This window comes from Corvus kubaryi, unplaced genomic scaffold (assembly GCF_017639235.1).
Source record: "Corvus kubaryi isolate FWS band 111438036 unplaced genomic scaffold, C.kubaryi_AGA036_p1.0 133, whole genome shotgun sequence".
Classification (NCBI taxonomy): Eukaryota; Metazoa; Chordata; class Aves; order Passeriformes; family Corvidae; genus Corvus; species Corvus kubaryi.
The window spans coordinates 35012184-35036401 of NW_024580667.1; the positions used below are offsets into that span (position 1 = coordinate 35012184).

The 24218-nt window shown below is 39.9% G+C and overlaps 2 protein-coding genes across 5 annotated transcripts in view; one reads left to right on the forward strand and one right to left on the reverse strand.

Moving 5' to 3' along the window:
* Positions 1–24218, reverse strand: part of UBAC2 (UBA domain containing 2) — an 89203-nt gene that overhangs the window by 51793 nt on the left and 13192 nt on the right. The gene's annotated exons all lie outside the window — the stretch shown is intronic.
* On the forward strand, positions 18154–22997 carry GPR18 (G protein-coupled receptor 18). Of its 2 annotated transcripts, XM_042043147.1 has the most exons (3): positions 18160–18295; positions 20654–20783; positions 21668–22997. In XM_042043147.1, exon 3 carries the CDS (start codon positions 21712–21714, stop codon positions 22675–22677), a length of 966 nt encoding a protein of 321 aa, XP_041899081.1. In that variant the 5' UTR covers positions 18160–18295; positions 20654–20783; positions 21668–21711; the 3' UTR covers positions 22678–22997. The 2 variants fall into 2 exon arrangements, with proteins under 2 accessions (XP_041899089.1, XP_041899081.1); XM_042043155.1 differs by lacking the exon at positions 20654–20783 and having other exon boundaries at positions 18154–18295.

Sequence of the window (24218 nt, forward strand, 5' to 3'; positions counted from 1 at the left end):
TTCATCTGAGTGCAGTATTTCCTAATACAGTATTGGCTAACCTGCAGCCTGCAGACTAAGAGCTGGTACAAAATAAATACAAAAAACTTTGCAAAGCTGCAACCCTTCTCTGAAAAAAAACGGGAATTACTGCTTGTGTAGTAAATGCTAAGATATATTTCCTCAATTTTTTTCCCCCCTCAGAATACTCCCTTGGCTTCCTGCAATGTTTAACTTCAGACTTCCTGAGGCAGATGTCTCATCTTTGCACATGACAGCCCTCAATCAATGTTTTCTTCCATCAGCCTGTCTGGTCCCTTTTTGAACTCAAATAAAATGTCTGTGACTGCTGCATTTTGCAGCAACAAGTTGCACAGAATAACTACCCATGGTGTCTGGAGCCATTCTTGTTCATTTGTGACACCTGTTAGTTTCATCTGAAGTCCCTTGCTTCTTGTACCAGAAATGAGCGAACACAGTGACTGCCTATTTACCCTGCCCACATTACTTGTGATTTTAGAGACCTGCATCAAATCCCCTTCCTTCAAGTCATCTTGTCTCTTCTCCTGTGAACAGTCAGATAAAAGCTGTTCAACACTTCATTCAAACTCCAAAGGAAGGAAAGAAGGCAAGTGTAAGTAAAGAATGGGAATCCAGCTGTGTTTGAGCTGTGTGACAGAAGAGAACAGAGTATCTCTATACACACAAGATCTACTTTTCCTACCACGTTAGCATAACAGTTCTCTAAGCTAGGATCTTGCTGCATGACTGACCAATTTGGATAACCTTGCTCCAATGCACTAAATAAGGAAGAACTGGACCTCAACAGATTGGAAAAACGGACTCACATGAACCTCATGAAGTTCAGCAAGCCAAATGCAGAAGCCTGCATCCGAGCTAAAATAACCCCACACAACAGTGCAGGCTGGGCATGACCTGGTTAGAAAGCAGATTGGAAAACAGTCTGGGCTCCTGGTGGACAAGTAAAGAGGAGTTAATAGTGTGACCTCATAGCCAAACATGTATGGGACTGTGTTCAAAAATAAGCAATCTTTCCCCTCCATTCAGTAGTTGTGAAATCATGCCTGGAATTCTGTACTGAGTTTTGGGTTTCCCAGCACAGGAAAGATACTTGGCATACTGGAACAAGCCCAGCAGACCACCACCAAAAATGTGGAAGGGGCTAGCAGCACATGTTACAGGAGCAGAGGCTGAGGGAACCGAGATGGTTCAGCCTGGAAAGGGAAGACTGAGAGATGTTATTGCCATCTGCAACTGCCTAATGGGAAGGGATACAGAAAAGACAGCAACACCCAGTAACAGGCTCAAGTTGCATCAAGGGACATTTAAACATTAAGAAGCATTTTTTCATCATGAGGTTAGTCAGACATTAGGAAAGGTTGCACAGAAAGCCTTTGAAATATCTGTCCTTAGAGATACTCCAAACTTGATTTAACACAGCTCTTATGAAACTGACACTTCCAGGGCTGGGCAACATAATCCCCAGTGGCTCCTCTCAACCTGCGTTATTTTATGACTAGCAAATTGGTCCAAGTTAGACAATAAAGCAACATAAAACTCAATGGCCCTGCAGTAAAACTAGCAAATTACATAACTTTAAAATCTTCTAATCTTGTCCTCTACTTATGCCCGTAACAAAATGCTGTCATTAGCATCCTCCTAAAATAAAAGGTCAAGACATGGCATAGATTTCTTTCCACAAAACTGCATTCATTTTTCGTCACTGCAAAAGTATGAATTTCTCCTCTTCCTCTTTTGTTTCCCTCAGTTGTGACAGATGTTGTGCAAAGGGCTAAACTAAAAAAAGCAGGTTTTGCACCTGTTGGAAGGCAGCAACACTGTGGTTATCCTATCCCCTCCAGAAAAGTATACATTGTCTTATACCATGCAAAAGGAGAGCTATGTTCCTCCCTCTAATCAGCTACGCTTAGCAGTTTCATCCTTCCTGTGGCATGTAACTTTCGAGGGAAGTTGTGGTTAGTTTAACTCCAAGGCAGCCTGCTTTAAATATAGAGATGCTGAAGACTGACTATTCTCAACTCACCAGCCTGAAGAGCAGCCAGATAGAGTTTAATTGGCAGCTACTGATACTAAGGGGCTAAGAACTTGGTATCTTAGTATCACAACTCCAAAGTATGGAAAGTTACAGCAATTCAGTCTAGAAGTAACAACGACAGATCACAGTCCCCAGTGGGACAGGGAGAGATGAAGCTGCCCGGCCAGCTGCATGTGTGAGGCATTTTTGACAAAAAGGGACAACTGAAGACTCCTCACAAGTTATCAGACTATAAAGACAACTCTGGGTCAATTCTTTTTTTGTCTTTTAAAAAACAAATACAGTGTACTCTCAATGCCAGCTATTCAAAACAGCCCGAACACCCACCAGAACCTTACTTCTTCATTCACTCAAGATGGGGGCAAACCAACTACTTTAAATGTGCAAGGAGTAGCTACCAGGATAATCAAGTCATCTGCAATTACTGACATAATAGATTACATTGTATTAATTTCATTAAGCAAAGGGGTTTTGCACTTTAACTCCTTTTAACCCACAAGCTAGAACAGAAGTTCTAAAATTAACATATTTAGATGCCAACACCAAAACAAATGACCACAAACACCAGGGGTGACTGCAAGATGAGCAGCTCATAACTCTAGGTTAGGCCACCTCTGCTCCTCCTTGCTGTTCTCCTGCACCATTTCAGCTATTCAGCTAGCACCCACATCCCAGGCCCTTGGCCATACTCAAGAGCACAGGGAGCTGCCCACACCTGGCAAACCTAGAGGCCAAGCTCATGGCTGAGAGCAACCAGCTGAGGACCCCTGCAGATGGAGAGCCCAGGGTCAGGGAAATGCCTCCTCATGTCTGAACTGGTTTTACCGCCTCCACAAAAGGTCTCTCTACGTTTCCTCTATCGCATGAGAAAGCTGAACTTGGAAAAATTAATTCCTCTGGCTACAGGCCTGCCTTCCTAATAGTGTGGCTGCTGGTTGTGGGGAGGCACTTACTGTACAGGTCAGCATCTCTATTCAAGCAGTTAAGCACCACTGCCATCACAATTTCCTTGCAGCGCTTCTTGTGCTGCAACTTCCGAATTCCTGCTGAAATGAAATGATTAATTACCAGATTTATAATTTTAAAATGCCCACAAAAAAGGTTTTTGGAACATAGATCAATAAAGAGTTAGTACCATAACATATTTTAACTACAGATGAAGTCTCATTTTCATATGGTCCAGATAAGTCCATCACAACCAAAAAAAAAAAAAAAAATTCTCAGAAATCTGATTTTAATGGTGTTTCATGAAGAGCCACTTTCTAGTCTCAAACAAAAACAGGAAACAAGTATGCCTCACTGGCCACAGACCCATGAGTACAAAAAGATTTTGCTACTCTCTTTTCGCAGTGTTACTCAACTTTGTAAACATCTCAAAAACAGGTCTAAGCAAGTAAGATCCATGACTTATACTCCATTTCATCTGATGATACAACACAACTGCTCACAGCAGGATTCCTCCCTACACAGGATGACGATGGCAGCGGCCTGGGAAGAACATCAGGGTGTACCAGCCTGACACACAAAGAATTGCAAAGTACCTAAGAACTATAAATAAAATTTTATTTTAGTTAAGTGACCTTTGCTTAGAACAGCAATACTTCTTTAATTGATAGGAAATCATCAAATCAGCAGTACTTTGAACCAAAATGCCTGCAGCTGCAGGAATAACCTTATCAATAATGACTTATCTATTGTAGCAGACAGCAGTGGATGATTTTTTTGTGAAGAGGCAGTGACCCACATAACTATTCGTTGGGGTGCAGGCCTCTGTATCATGCATACTACATGACTGCTATTTAATCAAGATGCACCTAATCAATAGTATAATTAATCACTATATGCACAATCAATACATAATTACCCAATGTGTAGTCAATGCACACTTAAAATTAAGTATATGTACGTAATGTAATGTCTCTTTCATAAGAATTATTACATGCAACAGTTCTATGACTGCAGCTTTATTAATGAAATGAGGGTATATTGCTCAAGGGGGTCTTGAAAGCTATGTCCTCACTCCCTGCTGGGTTCTGTCAGTGACTGATCAATCTGTACTGTGAGAAGACCCTGGAGGAATACCAGTGATGTCAGAGCTGGTGAACCTCACCACAGATGGGATCTGCACCATGTGCTGCTCCTGACCCAAGGTCCAACCAGTGCTGTAACATCTCATTGTTCCCAGCATCGGAAAAGATGTAGGATTTCATAACTTGCTATCAGCTTTTCTAGGTTATTAATGAACAGTTATCTGCCTTGCAAGTGTTTGTGCCTTTCTTACTGGGATCCAGTCCTCTCCTTGGTGCAAAATACCTCCTTGGTATTTTATTTATCACTTTTCCAACTGTGAATACCAGCGGGATAAGGGATGAGTTATAATTCTTTTTCTCCAAGAAGTGTTCTATCAAATCAAAAAGACCAAAGCAACTCAGTTAAAAAACTTAAATAAATGAATTTTTGTTGTGAGCAAAATGAGAAAAACTAATGATACGGCTTTGTGGAGAATAAAAAAGGAATAAAAACACAAGCAAATTAGTAGTCATGGAAAACCAAACAGTGAGCTATCCTAAAATCTGTGAGAGAGAAGCAAGCAGTGCTCCCTCTGAGAAAAACTGTAATCAAACAGTAGTTGTAAGAAAACAAGGAATTATAATATGATTTTGAAAAAACATCCACCTTTTATGGTGTAAGGATGGCAAAAATAGCACAAAAATGAAACCACCAATTAATGCTACATGAACCTGGGAAAGAATGGCTAAAATTTTTAGCAATTCCTGTGCTTCACACATAAAATCTTAAATATTGGTGTCAAAAAATTCACAAACACCTCAGAAGCTAACTAAACTTGTGTTTTATTTGTTCAAAACAAACTGGTGAAACAAAAAAGCTCCCTAAATTTAAAAATTTAGATTTTAGTATTTGAGAACTCTTACGTGTGCTTCCCAAAAAACCCCACTTTCTTGTCTTTGATAACAACACCAAATAAATGAAATACTGTGGGCAACATCACAGTTTGCTCTCCCCACTTGGTTTCAGTTTTAAGCTTTTAATACTTTTCCATAAGCAAAGATTGCCAGAAGAGTGGTTAAAATTCTATTCAAATTAATGTTTTCCACTCTTAATATCTATCCACCTCCCTCTTACAACGCTGTCTGTATGGAGAAACAATTTCTGACTAAAATGTCAAGTTTTTCTTTTAAGTATATTATTGCAGAAAAAACAATGTCTGCTTTTATTTTTAAAAGTTTTGTTGATATACAAAAGATAGCAATTTATCTTTCCCCTTATTTCAAAATTCTTTTTAATAAGTTCACAATGTTGGGACATTGTGCAACTCTCAGTAGCACCACTTCCCCCCTCTGGCCAACTCAACCCAAACTTCATTACCATTTCTGTTTGCTCACACATATCAAGAAGAAATGCAAGCTGCCTCACCAAAGCATGTTTCTCTCTAATCTGCTACCTTGATTTTAACAGGCAAATCCTAAATCACTCAGAGAATGCAACATCTCATCATAATATGCCTATTGTGGAGTTTCTTCATAACAACTACTGCTTCTAACAGCCCTAGTTTAAAATTATCCAGTGCAGAAATCCAATTACAGCTCATTTATCTTCAAAAAGATTTAAGACAGCTGGCATTATTTAGTCAGGTTGGCAGAGACACATGTAATGTTTACCTCCATAAGCTGCTTACAGAGTACTGACTACTGCAGCAGGGCAGACCAGTTTCCAATCAGGATACACTTAGTTCACAGATCTCTAACCATGCTTGGTACTTTCCACTTAACAAAAGCAGCTAAATGGTAAGTGTGAGAGTGGTGACTGCCTGCAATTACAAATGCCACTCAGTACTCCGAATTTTAAAAGCACAGCTCATTTCAGAGAAGCCCTTCAAAGATGTACCATCTTGCTTCCAGACACATTCAATCATTGGTAACATTTTTTGACTTTTTGCCAAATTACCTCCCACTGCTTTCATCCTCTAAATACCGTTACTGAACATGAGTGTGCCTATTGGAGAGGTGCAATAACAGAGACTTCAAATCCCAATTGCAAGGCAGAGGAAAGTATCCTAACTAATGTGAAAATGGAGCATTGCCACATTTCAAGAACACTCTCAAAATCATCAGCAAATCTTGACACTACTTTAAAAACAACTGATTATCCATTTGTTATCATATCTGATATCTTGAATGGTACAACTTTGTATAGGGCAGACCTTTTGGATGATAATGACTCCTCTTACAATTACTAAAATCAGGGCTTGTGATACACCACAGAGAACCCCAGGTCAGAGGATATGGTCTTCTGCCCCATCTACCCTCATCCTCATGTCAAGGGTTACTGACTGCACAGCAATGCACACCTTAATCTCAGGCACCAGCAGCCAGGCTGATGTAATCAACTGTGAATCTTGCGGTACAGAGCAAGGGAAAGAGAAAGTCCTGCTCTGCCTTCCAGCTACATGTTTCCATCACTTTCCTTGCTCTGATGTTGGTGTGCATCCACTCCAGAAGTGAGCAGCTTCAAAAATTTAAAAATTTCAGGGAAACGATCCCTGAAAAAACATAAATGTATATATGTTTTATTTTTAAACATTATTTTATCTCCTGATAACGACTGCCTGTAAGAAAACAGATGACTTTTGCTGCAAGTGCTAGATAGGAAAGTACAGGCAGGAACCAATTGGTTGCTGTGTAAACAGCAGCCTACACTTCAACCAGCTCAGCCCTGCTACAAAACTGCACCTTCAGCAGGTGAAACAAAGCCACATGTGCTTGTTCTTGCTGCCTCCTGTGCAAGGCACTGGCAGAGGAGTGGAGAACGTGGTTGGGAACCATGTTTATGGTTTGAACAAGTATCACTCTTTCCATCAGTTGAATGCGAGTCAGAGCCCTCCTCAGTTCAGGTGCCTCACACTCCCTTACACTGATCAAGTGTCATTTTGCATTTGATATGGGTATTTTTTGTCTACCATTGCTCTGTCTCTTCTGCTCCACATATTAAGATCTTCCTATTTCCCTCAAGAGTCTAAATACGTTTGGTCTCATTTTCTGAACCTGTCACGTAACTTTTTCATCTCTTCTCACAATCACTCCTATATTAAGCAGAAATTACTCTAAATGAGTCCCTGCTATACATATTTGGCACAAGATTTTTTTTTTTTTGGATGGAATAAATCAGTCACAGTCTGGAAGTGCATTACTTAAGCACTTAAGAGCAAAGCTATTTTAGCTTAATGCCAGAAAGGTGGACTCCTGACTGTCTACTCCCCTTGTTGGTTGAACATATTGTGGAAGGAGTGAAACACATTCTATCTTTTCCATTTGCTTATCTCAAACTTCTGACACACAGAAGGAGTTCAGAAGTAGATTTGAAGATGGAGATATGCATATAGATAGTACACCCCTGTCACCAGTTAAAAGTAAGAAGTCCTTTTTTTCCTTTGAATGAGTATTTGCAGGAACATTCACTGGGATTATTGCAAACACTCACTTCTCATAACCACAGCCCAGAAAAAAGTTACTTGAAGAAGGAACGTAGTGATTCCATTGTGGGGCTCCTGCCTCATGTTTGCCCCGAGCTCCCTTGTTGTCTCACAGTCTGCTGTTCACTGTGACAGTCTGTACGGAGACAGTCACTGCACTGAAGAAGCAAGAAACACTCCTGAACAACCTTTAGAAACATAAAAAGAAAAAAGTGCTTGATGTCCAGGAGGTAAAGAAATGCCCCAGTTCTAAAACCAGAAGGGTTTAAATGAAACACCAGCAGGTTGATTTTCTGACAAGTGATAGGGGAGTGTGGCATGAATTCTGAGGAGAATCTTAAAAAGAAAAGAGAAAAAGCACAGGATGTTCTACTGTTTCAGCTACACAGGCTTCAATCCTCTTTCAAACTTGTGGCAGAGCACACAGTGACCCAAACACTATTAAAAGATGAGAACAGCTGGTGACCACAGGCTCAAAGAGCTGTAGTATGAGGAAAGACTGCATCAAATGAACATCCCACTACAGAAAAGGATCACTAAAGGAAGGCAAAACAAACAAAACCACCTCCCACCAAGCCCTTGCTAAAACCCCTGGTGACGAGACAGAAAAGCTCTCCACAGAATAGCACAGAGATTACTGCTGAGTATCCCTTCATGGAACTGATTTTATTTTCCTAAGTGTACGAGACACACAAGTAAAAATGTAAAAAACTGAACAAAACTCTTAAAAATGAGAAAGGTATTTTGTCTCATACCAACAGGAAATCAGCTCATTTAAGAACTGCAAGGGAGTAAGTGCTTCTTACTGACTGACTGTTTCTCACTTAAGGATTTAGTGGACATGCTTTACCAAGCTCAAAAGCTATCCCCAGGCCAGAAAGAAACGACAAAAGCAAAGAAGTAGATGTGGTGTGACTGCACTGTTAGCTGAGATAGTCTTGAACAAAAGCTCCTTCTCAGATGGAATGCTGTCGTCACAACTAACTCATCTACATCCTGACCAATCTCTCTGTATTGTCAGAAAACTGGAAAAGGTGTCCACATGCCTGACTGGTTCCAGAACAGGGGAAAACATTTTTAAAATAGCTCTGAGAAACCATCTCAGATTTCCTGCTCATGACTCACCCGACTCAAGCACTCAAAATCCCACTCAATAATTTGTACAATACATAAAGTCAGTTCCACCAAATGATCGACATTCCTAACCAAAGCAGGAGGGTGATGTGCCACCCTCCACGTCTGTGTAATACACCATGGTACCGTCAGCTTTGACTAAGCTGAATCTGCATGGACAAAAGGACCACTTAGCCTGAAGCTGCTACCTAGCTGATATAAAGATAAGGAAACTAAAGACCCAAGGTCTCTGTCCCTCAAAAGATGTCAGAGGAGGTTCCTAATTTAGGCCATAGAAATCTGTGACTACATACCTGGTAATGATGACAATAGGCTATAATCCTATGGGCACTGGTTTTACCACTACTGTACACTCTCTCTCAAACTATGCCCATGTGCAAGGCAAGCAGTGAGCAAAGCATCCCATATGGACACACTGCCAAGGGGCTCACTGAAGGTACTCACAGAGGGACATGAGGGTACACACTCAGCCTGACTGAAGTGCCTGCCCTCCAAGCCTGGACAGGAATAGACTGGAAACAAACTCATGCTTCTATGGGGGCAGCCGAGCCTTTTATAATCTTTCTGAATCTAAAGAGAGCTGTCTAGCAGATATTAAGGATCTTGACACTTACTCTAGTAAGCTGCCATTTGTGAGGCACTCTACTGAATCAAGAAGAGTGGGCAACTTCATTTAAGATAAGCACCTACTTCAAGAGGCCCTTCAGACACATATAACCTCAAAAGTGGAACCTTATACTGGGAATGGTCCAACTTGTAATGGAGATTAGCTTTTAACTCTGGATCTAATATATATATATATTTTTTTTTTAATTATGCAAACTTCTTGCCTTAGAGAAAACACATTTGATTAATAATAATCCAAGACCTCGGCATGTTACACACCTAAATTTCAAGTGTTATGATTTCATTGACTTGCTTTTCAACATTATTAGTTTCACAGCCATTCTTACTCCACCTGAGAAATATTTTCAAAGCATGCAGATCCTACCTGAACTTATGGCTCCCATAACTTCACCTGTTTAATGTTTCCAGAGTAAAGGAAGTCCAGAGAGGCACACTGGGTAGCATCAGTCTCCCAGAACCCTTTGCATGGACAAGTCTGGCTACATGACAGCTGCCTGTGCTGAGGAGGGAGAGGTGGGCACCACAAGTGAATGAGAGCTGCAGCCTTTCCTACCAGCTCCTGACATCTGATCCTCCACTGCGCTATGGGCTCCAACATTCCAGCACAGAAACCCTGCTTCTCTCTACCCTACTGATCCCACAAATGGCCCACATCACCCAGTCCACACCTCAGTAACCCAAGAACACACCTCAATATGTGATGGGCTGAAGAGGGTCTTCACTCCCAGCTCCCTGCTGATACAAGTATTAAATGATCTTATCAGGATCTGTATTTAGCATAATGCTTGGGCAGAGTGGAGCCAAAGGATGGCAATTAATGTTGACCTGCATGGCAAAGCACCCAAGCTATTTTTACCTCATTTATTATGACCTATTTTCATGGTAGAGACAAAAAGTTGGAGCTAAATACAGAAGGTGACTCATATATCCCCTGTTCAAGATTTTAAGCATAATTCTGTAGGAAAGTTGAGTTATTGACTACTCCTCAGTCTTCTTCCACAGTAAATATTATTGGTAAAAATTGTATTTTTTTTTGGCTGAGCCATTTTTTTAACTACTTTTGTATTCTTGGTAAAAAAATAAAATTTCTTCTAACCACATTATGATGAGGATATTGTAACAGACATCATAACATATCTTCAAAGGCTGAAGACTAGTAAAGGGAGGTTTTAATGTTTATCTTATTCACACAGTTTGGCTTATTTTACAATATATGAACATTAAAGTGCTTCCCACCATTTTGGGGCCTTTTGGTCATTCACACCTCCTTGTGATTCAAGGCTGTAGCTCAACTTTTCCAATGAGTAAGTATAGTAAAGCACAAATTACTGGCAGGAAACCCTTTAGCTTGTTCATGATAAAACAGAAACAAAATAGAAAAGCTGCAGCACAGAAGTGATTTCTTTGCAAAACATACTTCCCCATTAAGACCACCATATAACCCTTTTTCTCAGCTACAGACCAAGGTATTTGAAGAAAAGTGATGACTAAACAAAAGGAGAGTATTCAGTAAGCATAAAATAAAAGCAAAGAGGAAATTTTAAAAGGTCTTGTTACTTATACAGCAAGTCTTCAAGGTCATTTAACTCTGAAAAAGAGACATTTTAATATCTTAATTCTCTAGCAAAACAACTGCATTACTTTTTTTACTAACTGTACACACTGCCTTCTGTTTCATGCACATTTGTTTTTTAAAGTCTCAGTCATACAACTGTGCCTTCTTAGACTATACCATTGAACTTACTGAATCAATTTCTATTCATTACTTTGATAAATCAAGAGGGGTTTCTTTAAAGCATCAGTCACTGCAAGACCTCCTTTGTGAAGTTACTTCATTACCCTCCTTGTCTGTCCTAAGAGAGCAATCATACCACCACTCTCTATTTTGCAAAAGGCTACAACAGGCAGAGTCTCTCTGCACACTAACAATGTCTCCAACTGCTCTGAAGAATTATTCATTCATTTTTCTTCCTTCTTCCTCCACTGCAATCAAATAATTAACTGCCCTACAAATTCAGGGAGGGGGAAGAGATACACAGAACATCACTGGAATGGAAGCAGTTCATTCTGTGATGAAGGAGAATATCACTTATATGAAAGGATATCAGATCCTTAAAACAAAAATATAGCAATCTATGCTTGTAGCAGAACTTCTACAGATAGGAGACAACTGATGTTTCTAGGATGCAATGACTCCTTTAAGCTTGTTTCCCTTCAGATCAAATGACATAGGCACTGCAGTAAGCCAATTTGCAAACAATAGCTGAAATGATAACTTGTACAGAATTGTTTGGCACAGACATCTACAATTAGATGCAGGATTTCCTTTTAAATTCCAAAGGGACTTCCACATCCCTGTCTTTCTTTACTACAGTTGAACATGAGGAACAAACAAGGTGTTCCTAACTCCGGAAAGAGGAAGAGAAGAGGGGGAAAAAAAACCCCAAGCTGCCAGTAAAGACAGAAAGAAAACTTGATCATGCCCACATGGACTGAAAATAACTTTCAAGGGTCAACTACTAAGCTAAAAAGGAGGCCCCTATTCCCACATAGGAAAGAGGGCATTTTTTATTCTCGTGAAATAATTTAATCATAAGACTTTTAGAACACTCCTGAAAAATGGAATGCTGTGCAAAGAAACTTGTTGCTGTTGTGTCTTATTTTGATAAAGACATATCAGACGAATAAAACAACAAAATCAGGAAGTGGGTGGCTTAAAAAACACAGAGTTGCTTGATTTCTAATATTAGTTTCTATCCTTGTGCTACATAAAAAAGCAAAAAGAATGGTAAATGTTGTTTCCAGTCTTTCTTCTATTCCTCCACTAGGTGTCTTCTAATTCTTCAGTTTTTCAGGGCAAATTCAGACCATGCACAGTAAGAAAGTCTTTGCTTACAACTCATTCTCAGAATTGTATCTTAATGTACAAACAGAAATGCCAAGGGGAGACCTGTATGAAATGTAACTATTCGAGCAATAACAGAATTCGCAGTTCCACAACTGCAGGAACAATTGCAGCTTCCCTGCCACGTGGTATGCCTCACAGCTTCCATGCCTCTCCTTCCATAGGAGAGAAAGTGGCTTTCACTCTTTATAATCAGTTTTCCTGAAAACCTGGCTAAGTAGCGCAGGTGTATAAAGGAATGAACCCATCATACCTGTTTGCTGCTGTTCCAAAATGTGTTGCTATGCTTGCTAAAGATCCGTAGATGGCAGCATTGATGCAGTAATTAATCCTCACCACAGCAGAGGTCAAAACCATTTCACCAAACTGTTTCTTATTAGAGGTTAAACTCCATTTTCCAATGTAAGAGATCTTAGCACCAGGCAGTAGAAGCACTGGGCCAGGAACCGTCTGGCAGTAAAGAGAAGCCAGATCCAGGATCACTGCTACAAGACACTGTGCCAATCACTCGCTCAACAGCTGTGACAGGTTAGGCCCCATCATCTTGGAAATAAACAATGTCATCTAGACAGTAATGAGTGCTGTGAGCCATGGGCCACTGGTATAGTTCTTATGGTTGTCTCCATATGCCATCAAATTCGAAAGTAGAAGGAATACAGAGATGTCCAACATCCTGCCACCTTTACTGCCTTTTCTTCTCTCACTGCTGCTTGTTCAAAATAAGCTTTGCACTCCCTCTCATTTCTGCTGTTTGGGCAAGTGATATGAATTTGGTGGCCCAAATCATCACACAACACAGGGCTCTATTACAAGCAAATGAAGGCAATGTCCCAGATGTTCCAGGACAAAAATAAAAAAGCACTGACAGGCAGTATGATTTGTAGGCAAAGGACGAAAGTGGCAGAGAACACAGAGTACACAAGTCCCTGTTCAGTTTCACTGGTCCATCCTATCTTAAAGCCACCTTTACCAACACAATGTCTACATAAGGAAAACAGCTGCTTAAATTATTGAACTTCAAATTTATGCCCTGACTTACTCTCCTAGGCCTCTTGTAGTGATAAAGCTCAGGATTTTCAGCTCCTTCCCTTTAAAGTGCATGTGTGTGTGTGTGTGTGTGTAGAATAGATACACTTTTTGTAGTTGATCAGTTGGTTGAGTCCTCTGACTGGACCCGGCTCCATACCTGAAAAGACAGCGACTCTGAAACCACCTGCTTGCAGCCAGCTCTGCTGTCCACCTGAGCCAGCTCAGAGCACCAGCGGGCCTTGTCCCGGTGCTCCCATGCACTGAGCATGCTCACGCTCAGCCGCTCTTTCATTTCCCTCCAAGGACAGTGCTGAGCCTACACACCAAGGAAACCTGCCCAGCAGAGTTCCTAACCAACCAGATTCACTGCTGTGCAGCAGGCACCAGGCTGCTTTGTCCCAGTCTGGATTATGCCAGCCCCTTTATCATCCTGATGCTCCCTCTCGTGTCACCTCAACTCCACCACAGCACACCAAGTTTCACAACCCCAACAACACTGCTGCTTGTTCATCTGTGCCAGGGACAGGTGGCACAGGCAGAACAGCATTAGAAGACTGTCACTTCAGCAAAGCAAGCTACTGGCCAGGGCTGGGCAAAACACAGTAAGGCACCCTTGAATTTGAAGTGCTGACTCTAATTCACACAGCCCACTCTCACTTCAGGTACTTTCAATAAAACACTTCACTGGTCTGCTAAAGCCTATGTAGCAATTTTTAATTGTTTAATTTCTGATAACATATACTCGGCCTAGTAACTGAGAGAGCTTGTCCAAACTCCTGAACTCTGGAGGAGTCAAAACAACTCTCCCAATTTCTGCACTTTATTTCATCAAAGGAATCTGAGTACATGCAGCTCCAAATAAAGACATTTCGTTTGAAACATTAACTCTATTCCTGGGAGGTGTATCAAGTTTCAGAACAATACTTCTATGCACCTGAGACCTTTAAGAGCAGTTTAATAGTAAGAACATCACATACCACACACATAGTAAGGAAAGAGTAGTGAAAACACTCTCCTGGACACTTCCAAAATAGAACAACTAACTCATTTCATAGTTCCTGACAATGCAGATTTAAAAAAAGAAAATAAAAACTTGAGTATTCATGCAGGTTTTAATAAACTATGAAATATCTGTCATGAAAAATGTGTACTTGAATTAAAAAAGCTGCTTCCCAACAAAATGTAACACAGGAAGGCAGAACAGACCCAACAGTCTAAGAAATCCATGAGCTAATATTAGACTATGGACATGCTGAGATTGCTGGTGTGTAAAAGACCACTGTCTCTAGTCCACTACCCCACTGTCATAGACATCTCAGAGACGCCACTTTCATTTTAATTAATTCCTGAAGTATTTTTTCTTTCAAACGCTGGCAGTGATAAATAGATGAACTACAGGCCAGATGCACTGTCTATTTTTAGGCTATTTAGTGACAGGGTGTGTCGTGGCTGTACAAGAGAAGGTGCAGGGGGGAGGGGGGAAGGGCGTAGGGGTGGAAAAAAACCCCAAATGAACCCTGGAGAAGCATGGAATATTCATTTTTTTTTTTTAAGGGAGAATACAGGAGCTCCTTCCTCAAACCATACCATGTTCTAGCAAAACAGGGAAGAGAAAGCAAAATGTGATAGTAAATAAGACATGTCAGGTACAGCTAACTAGGCTGCAGTTCTCTTAAGCTGCTCTCTTTCACATTCCTTCAGCTCTGCTGCACATTGCATTTATACCCACTCAGACAGAGGACTGGGAGAGGAGGGACAGCTATGCCATGACACAGCCTCTGAGTAACACACACATGGAAAAACCAGAAACAACCACAATAACTTTATGCATTTAGTGCCATGACAACTTTTAACCAGTAGTTTATTCTTAAACATTCACTATGGTGAACACAAGACAGGAATAAAAAATGAAGCCAGTCTTCATCAAGGCTGAGAACAGTAACCCAAAACTGCATGTGAACTCACCCACAACAGCAAAACAGTAAGTTAACAAACGGACATGGGAGAGTTGCTTCCTGCACCACTGGTGCAGTGAACCATGCAAGAAGCTTCAGTGCTTTATTTTCAGTAGATCCAAAAGGTGGAAAGTTTGAAAGGAGAAGAACATGAGCTCAAGCCTGCTCCCTACCAAACTGAGGCAGAGGGTAATCCTTCTGTCTCACTGTGTGCAGAACTTCTCTGTATCAGCTGGACAAAGCTTACATTACACAGTAAGTGAACAAGCAAAACATACTTTTCTGTACCATGACTAAACCGCTGAAAGACCCAGCAGTACATTAATTCTGCAAAAGCAACAGCATGAAGGCAATCTCTTCAGTGCTGCACTTTGAGGTTGTTGCAAGTGATCAAACCCATTTCTTCTGAGGCTTACTGCCAGTTAGTGAAGGCACCATAATAGACCACATGCACTCTGCCTTATCCTCAGACAGGAAATACATTGGCTTAGCTTTAAACTACTTAAAACCAGCTTTAGCACAACAGAATGCAACTAAAATTACCTTGTCTACTGCTCGAACTTTAGAATACCAAAAGAAGACCCCGGACGGAAGTGGGTATTTAATTCAGTAAAAGATGGAGCAGAGGAAGTACTCACCCATCTGAGGGAAACCAGTGCAAGGCACTCATTTCTAGCTGATAAAATAGCAAAGGAAACAAAAATACAGCCAGGTGCTTCCTACAGCAGAAACCAAAGCAACAGGGCAATGCAACGCAGCAGAGCAGCCCACTAGCTCTCGCAAACCCCAGGCAGTGCAACTTTTGATTTGGGTGTTCACCTCCATATGCTTATCACCCTGCAGCTGCAGCCAGCCTGAGCACCTAGACAAGGAGTATGCAATTGCTGGTAGAGCAAATATCTCTTTTCAGCCTACTGCTGCCAGACAGAGCTATCCCTCCACACCTAGGGGGAAGGCCTGCCAGCCTACAAGCAGCAGAGAGGTTTGGCTGCCTCTTCTCCACCAGGAAGGCTGTGAAAAGCCTGAGTGAAAGCAGAACACAGACCAACATGTCTATGCTGCAGCAAACCAGATGAGTGGCTAACCTGCCAGCATACTCAACTGGGCCGCTGTTATCCACCTGTCTAAACAGCGGGACTTGATTGCAGCTGCCCTCACAAGGCATGACCTCCCCTGCAGGGTCAGAACATCAGCCACCCACCAGACAAAATGAGACACAGCTATAAAAGGTCACACTTCCCACCCTCCCTGAAGAACACAACAAGCCAAGAGACAACTCACAGCATATGGCTTCTCTGAGCCCAAGCTCAACATCTGCCTGCTTTCCATTTAAACCCAGAATCACTTTTGTACTTCCTCTTTAGCTAAGGGAGGCACTGACCGTCCACTTGCCTGTTTTGGTATATTCACAGTGCAGTTCAGCCTGGAAGGTGCCTGACACTTCTGTATTTTTTCCCAAAACAAAGTACTCTTGCCTAGGAGAGTTCAAAAGTCCAGTTCTTCTCTTCCAAAAGATATACATATGGCACTGAATTTCACTGAACAGCTGAAAACAGTGCTTTGTTCTGCTGTAGCATGCTCTGGAGTTGCTTTACTAATGATAAAGCCATTGAGGAGTTTTCAACACTGCTTAGTCCTTTCAAGATAATCCTTAATCCTAAAATATTAAGCACTTTTAAATAGATTTATATTTCTATAGGGTGGTCAGGGTAAGATTTGCAGCTCATTGCATTTAAGAGGCCTTTGGAATGATCACAAAAAACCAAGTTTCGTATTAGTTCACCTAAACAGGAAAAAAACAAATATTTAAAGGTAATCTACACACCAAAAATCATAGCCAGGTCCTTCCCTGTGATTACTTTACCCATCACACTGACCTATGCAGACACCTACACGCTAACACAAACACATTTAGCTGAGCTAAACTCCATGACTCCAGGAGAGAGGGGCTTTTTTTCACGGAAGTTATCTTGAGCACTAAATGAGGATCACCTACCTACATTAGTTTTACGGTCAGTGAAGAAAGATGTTCCCACAAACAAACCTCATTCTGGCTATTTCTGGACTGCAGGACTTTGTTGTTTTGGGCACCAAGTGCACATCCTGGCAAATTCTTGATGACATGTCAGGTGGAGACTGAAATGTAACTGCTCCCCTGCTCAACATAGAGCTCTCTGCTCCCACGTCCCAAAGACTGCCAGTCAGAGACCTGAAGCAGCAAGTACTCTACAGAGAATATGGAATGAGCTCCTTCTCTGAATGGCTTTTCTAAAGGGTGGATCTTTTTTCACGTCGACAAAGAGGAAACATAGGAAGTTAAATCTTCTTCACCTATATTCCTTTGTGAATGCTCCCATCCCACCTAAGATATCTGCTGCAGTGACACAGCTGAGAGAATTTACTCCATTTTTATACAGGCTAAAACCTCTCTTCATACAGCATTTTTCAGCAAAGCTCTTGAATAAGCATGTTATTTTTTTAGACAGCAAATAATATATAGAAATATTGCTCCTGTGTTAATAAAATGTTCTAAGTACAGGCATAAACAAAGTTGTGTATTCAAGTGAATCAAACAGGGAATTTCTGTCACTTTCAGACTGACTACTATCCAAGGCAATATAAATAAAATGGGGATTTCCACAAAAAATCCACCAGACTATGCTCTACTGAAAATACATTTACATTGTGCTTATTAGAAACTTATGCATAACCAAGATGTGTATTCTCGCAGATACCTTTTTATGGAAACCTTAACCTAAAATATGCTTTCATTATACCGCAAACACTTAAAAGTGTGTTTTAAAAAGATATGTAGTACAACAGCCCAGCCTGACCACACTGGAAATATTAAAAAAGTTTGACTGTTGGAAGGTAATAGAAATACCAGTTCACAGACACTGCACCTATGTGAAACCTTAACTTTTAAGTATGACCAATAAAATAGCTCAGAACTAGCGAGATTACGTCATTGTTTCCTGCCTGTGAAGAGGAGCTATTTTAGTTAAGTGAAGCTGAGCAAAGAAGAGGAAGTCTAAATCTTCTACAGATTTGGGGCCATGAAAGAAGCATCTCTGAAGAAACTCTGTAGTGCACAAAAGGTGAGTAACAATCCCTTATGCTGTGCTAACAAAGTAACTTGGATGTTTATACACGTTGTTAAGAGACTTGGTTGTTCAGAAGCTAAACATGGGAATTAACTCTAGAACTAATGAAAAGGTATTTAATTCTTTAGTGCACTTTCAAAACATCAGCATCATTCTATACATAACATTTAAAGAAAAATGATTGCATTTGTAAAAGCATAGTACCATAAATACTGTTGTTTTGGATTTTAACAAAAATTTTAAAAATATGCAATAAATGAAAACATTGGTAAGTACATTTAATACTAAAAGAAAAATATTTGTTTTCATCACACTAAAACCAGGAGAAGAGTGTTGCTTGGTCTCTCTCTGCTTCACTGAAAGTCATGTTCTCCTTGGGGAAATGCAAGCAAACACAAGGGACAGGCAAAGTAAAAAGGGGGATTGGGAACAGAGCTACACGCATGGTCCTTTAAATGGAACCACTGTTACCTAACTTGCAGTAAGAATCTGGAGGAAAAGATTTAATTGTGATTTTGCTGTGAAAGTCTTGTTCTTGTACACGACACCTAGCTGGCCTTCCCAATTCACATCAGACATTCAGAATGTCAGTTATCATTACAAAATTAAAAGATTGATATAACATACAGACAAACCCAGAGGAATCATTCAGAATTAACACAGACAAGCCTTCCAGAAACCAGTGACTCCAGGGGCTCTTCAGCAAGTGCTTTAATCAATACCAGTAAGTAAACGTTATCATTATGAAAAATGGCAACTAGGGCAAAAACCATCCACCCAGAGACACCCAAAGATCTGCTTGGGCTGACCTGGGAGGTTCCAACCTGAGCTCTATGCAGACAAGTACCGACGAAAAAGCAAAATATCTCCAATTGTGTATAAATGCAGACAGGTAACTCATGCTTTTTTAAAATCTCAGTATTTCTTACCTACATAAATGTTACATTTTACGTTCTTAAAAATTAACTGGCATGCATTTAAGCTCACAAAGTTGGGAAACAACCCACTGTTGCTTTGACACAAATAAGAGTCTCCAACAACCAACCAGAAAAAAAACCCAAACAAACCCAACAAAGCCTTTTTGTTACAGCAGGTCCATTCTTTGATATATCTCAAAACTGTCACAAACTTGAAATAACCCGCAAATAAGGCATGGAACCCCTGGTTTTCCTGAAAGAAGATCACACCAGATTCAGCTTCCTCTCTTCCCATCAACATCAGCCTACTGGTTATTTCGAAAACATGACCTGACCAGAAACAATTACAGTCACTGCAAGTCCAAAGGAGAGAAGTGCAAAACCAAACTAAAATCCATGATGTTTCTTAATATTCAAGTGAACTCTTCTACCTCTTTTATACATTACTACTCAATTCACCTGCTAAATCACTCAGGATATGGAGCTTGGTAGTCCTGTACGATGTCATACACAATCACTAGCAAGAGAGAAAAAGAAAACAGAACTAAAGAGAAAAAGACCCACTTACAACGTGCAAGGGCAAGGGCAGGGGGGAGGTGTGTATTAAGCAACATTTGGACAATTTTGTGCAACAGTAGTGAAAGTGGAACAGTGTGCCAGATAATATTTGAACTATGCTGCTAGCATGTGCTCAAAATTTTTAAGCATATGCCATCTAACTTTCAATAAGGTTTGCTAGCATTCTTTAATTCTTTTGTTCTTCTTATTTTTAGAGTTCTTCACACAATGAGGAATTTTAGAGGCATTTATACAGATGCCCTCCAAACCTCTTTTTTGCATTTCATGCATTGCTTTTCCCATACAAAACATAAATTCTATTGTATGTTCTAAAGTCCTCATCTGAGCAGAAAACACCTTTTTTTGTTTTGTACAGCTGAAAAAACGACCTTGAAATTAAGGGTTAGATATTTCTACGCACAACTTTTTTATATATCTGTAAACAGGAGAGTTGTAAGAAAATTAGAAGCCCAAATTTCATATTTCAAGGCAGATACTAACGTATATAAAGATTTAACAGGTCATATTTAAGTTAGTTACTCTATGGGCACTCTTCTCAAAAGCAGCTGGTATTTGCCAGTGTCAAACCAGGATGCCAGATTAATAAACACTGGTTCATACCCCTATGCATTCCTATAGCACTGAGAAAGTATTTGGTAACATTACAGAGAAAGCATTAACCAGATGGGCAGTAACAATAAACCTTTTTTTAATGCATTCTTCACTTCTGGAGATAAAACTCACAGAAACTATGCACCCTTCTGCTCTTGAGAACAGTTCTGGTGCCTAATCCGATACTGCAGAAGTTCCTTGGCTGTTTGTCACAAGTGGGAAGATCAGACAAACAACTAACTTGTTCCTCCTCCTCTTCACAAAGCTGCTACAGGACTGGGTAAAAGGCCAGACAAGAGGAACCCTCCCACATAAAGTCATGAAACTGTGACCACAGCCAGAGCCAGGAAAGTGCTAGGGGTGAGGGTTAAACAAAGCACTCACGCAAACACAAGGTAAGGTCTGCCATCCTCACAGGCTCCAGGGATCCTCTCCTTCAGCTCTCATCACCTCAGCCTGCACAGTGATGTTTCAGATGTCCAGCTCCTATGACCAAGAAGCTGGAAGAAGGAACACAACTGTGCTCTGGGGCAGCTGCCTACCAGCCAGGAACTTCTCCCCTGAACAAATACTGTTCCCATATGGCCTGGCTGGAGACTGTGCTGCTTCCCATCTTTTTACTTTTTTAAACAGGAAGTCTATTAATCTATTCATTTCATTCGTATGCTGGGTGGGTGGTTCTAATGCACTGGGATTAAACACTGTATTAGAAGCTATGTAGCCAGTAAATCAGTTTTTTAGTGTCTTACGAGTAAGTACCTGTTCTTTTGGGAGTTAAGTAGCTCCTACACAAATAAAATGCAAAATCAATACTCTTTGCATATCCAAATGTCACTCCATGCCATGCTCACTTGTTTCTATTCATAACTAGCTTTAGTCAAGAATTTTTTAACAGGAACAACTTGGAAGAAATATTTTCTTTAGAAAGTAGCTCTCACAGCTCAAATAGAACTGTTTCAATCTAATAATCAGTGACTGACACACAATTGAAGTGTCAATCTTGACTTTTTGATTCCTTATATAAAAAAGCACCTTAAGTAATCACAATATTTTATTAAAACATGCTTATGAATACTATTTTCACAAGTCTGACAATATATATTTCCTTCAGAGGATGATAATGTATCTGCAGTCAGAAAAAGCAACAAAGCTAGCACATTTCACAGCTAAACAATACAGTCTCATCACTAAACACCATCGTAAAACAATCTTCCTGTTTGTTTTTAAAGATAAATTTTATTTGACTGAGAATAACTTCCCATATTTTATCTAATTTTAGGGTATTTATGGAGTGCAAATACTATTCCTAAATTCAATGAAATTATGATGCCTGAAAATCCCCACCCAGAAGAATACAGGATTGCATCACTGGTCTTCTACAGTTTTGTGTTCACAGTGGGATTGTTGGTGAATGCCACTGCACTATGGGTGTTCAGCTGCACTACCAAGAAGAGAACGACCATAACTGTATATATGATGAATGTCGCATTACTTGACCTATTTTTTATGTTTTCTTTGCCTTTTCGGATAATCTACCATGGGACAGAAACATGGTCTTTTGGAGATACATTCTGTCGGATCATCAGTGCTTTCACTGTATTTTATCCAGCCATTGCTCTGTGGCTGCTCACTTTTATCAGCGTAGACAGATTTATGGCTATTGTCCAGCCCAAACATGTCAAAGAACTAAAAAATACAAAAAAAGCTGTGCTGGCTTGCACTGGAATCTGGATAATGACCCTCTCAACAACGTCCCCACTGCTGTTTTTACAATCTGATCCAGACCAAGCCTCAAATTTTACCACCTGCGTGAAAATGCTTGATATCATCCATTTAAAGGAAGTAAATGCATTGAACTTTTGTCGCTTGATTTTTTTCTTTTTGATCCCCTTGTTTATCATGATGGGGTGTTACCTAGTCATTATTTACAATTTTATTCACGGCAAGACTTCCAAATTGAAACCTAAGGCCAAGGAGAGATCCATAAGAATTATAGTTACTTTGATTGCTCAGGTACTCATCTGCTTTGTACCCTTCCACATTTGCTTTGCCTTCCTGATGTTGCAAGATGAAAATACAATTTACAATCCCTGGGCAGCCTTTACCACCTTTCTCATGAATCTCAGTACCTGCTTGGATGTTATACTGTACTACATCGTTTCCAAACAATTCCAGGCAAGAGTCATCAGTGTAATCCTTTATCGCAATTACCTTCGAAGTGTGCGCAGGAAAAGTTTTCGAACTGGAAGTGTAAGATCACTCAATAATATGAACAGTGAAATGATATAAAAAGAGAAAAAATGTCAGGGAACTTCTACAACGTAAACAAGTGATTTCTTTTCCAAATTCTAGCACTTGGCTACACAGAAGAATTTTCTGTAACCAAAAGTAACAGATGTATTTGTTCCACTGTAATTATGACAGAAGCAGAATAATAATTGCACCTCTTTTTTACTTGCTCAACATCTTTTATTGTTTCACCTGAAATGAACTAAAACCTAGCATCAGTGTTAAACTTTCCAATGCTTTTATCACCTCAAACGACTGTGAATGTTGTTAGACGTGAAAGTGACTATTAATATAATAAAGTAGACAACACTGAAGAATTATGATGCAACGTATATATTAATTTTTTATATTTGCATAATCAAATGCTCCTGAAACTACTGTATATCCCACACTTCTGAAGTTAACTTCATTCTCTCAAGATCAATGTCATCATGACTTAATGAGAAGGCATATGTAGGGAAAATTCATACTGCACTTAATTAAAAACTTCTTTGATGCAGATTTCTTTGTAACTGACTACATTCTGCAGTCATAAAAATACCATCAAAGGGTACAATGGTCAAAGAGTTCATTACCTTACCTGTGGGTATGATGTGCACATTTATTACACCTAACTTTTGCACAAAGTATCTTTTTAAGCATATGAAGATATTAATTTCTCCAGACACATTGGCAGCCTATGTCCTAGCAACAAACTCCAGGTAACAAACATGATGAGTAACTGCAGTAGGTATTCAAGCTTTCAACTCCTTTTGAATACTCACACACTACAAAAAAAAGTGTCTTTATAGTATCAAACACATGCTTTTTGTCCACTGTAAATCAGTCTTTAGATACTTTCAACAGACGCTCTGCAAAAGTAGAAACACAAAAATGTCTAATATGGTATTTAATATTAAAAATCTTACTCCAAGAGCTTTTATTATTACCTCAGAGTGCGCAACACATGGAAACTCAAGTCTCTATGATCTCACCTGCCAGAAGCTTAACCACAAGGGTTGCAAGCTCTATGGTTCTACTGCACCATGCACATCTTTCATGAAGTGCAGAAATCTCAAACATAGGTTATGCAAAAGTGAACCACTGAACACTTTTAAAGCTGTAAGAACTGCAGCTGCAAGCACAAAATGGAGTAACAAGCTCTAGCATTCAATTTTTGAAAAACATACAAAATACCAGTATGAAATGCATATGCATTTTAAAAGTGAACATAAAGCATAGGACTGACAGTTCTGTTGCCTTTCTGATTTAGGACAGAAATCAGCACAACCTGATTCTAGTTTTTACAAATTGAATGGATCCAAAGAATTTAGACTGAACAAATATAGCAATAATTTGTGCACTGCAGGGCATGTTGCAATCATGTTAATAGAGCAATGGGACTAACATATCGGAAACTAATCATTATATGGATAAATTCTAAATTAAACACAAATCATAGCTAAGAAATAAATGTTTGAAATTATAATAGTTGTGCCAAGAACCTTTACACTTTGGTTCAAAAGAGGATTAAATTTAATTTGAAGTGTTACATGAAGAAA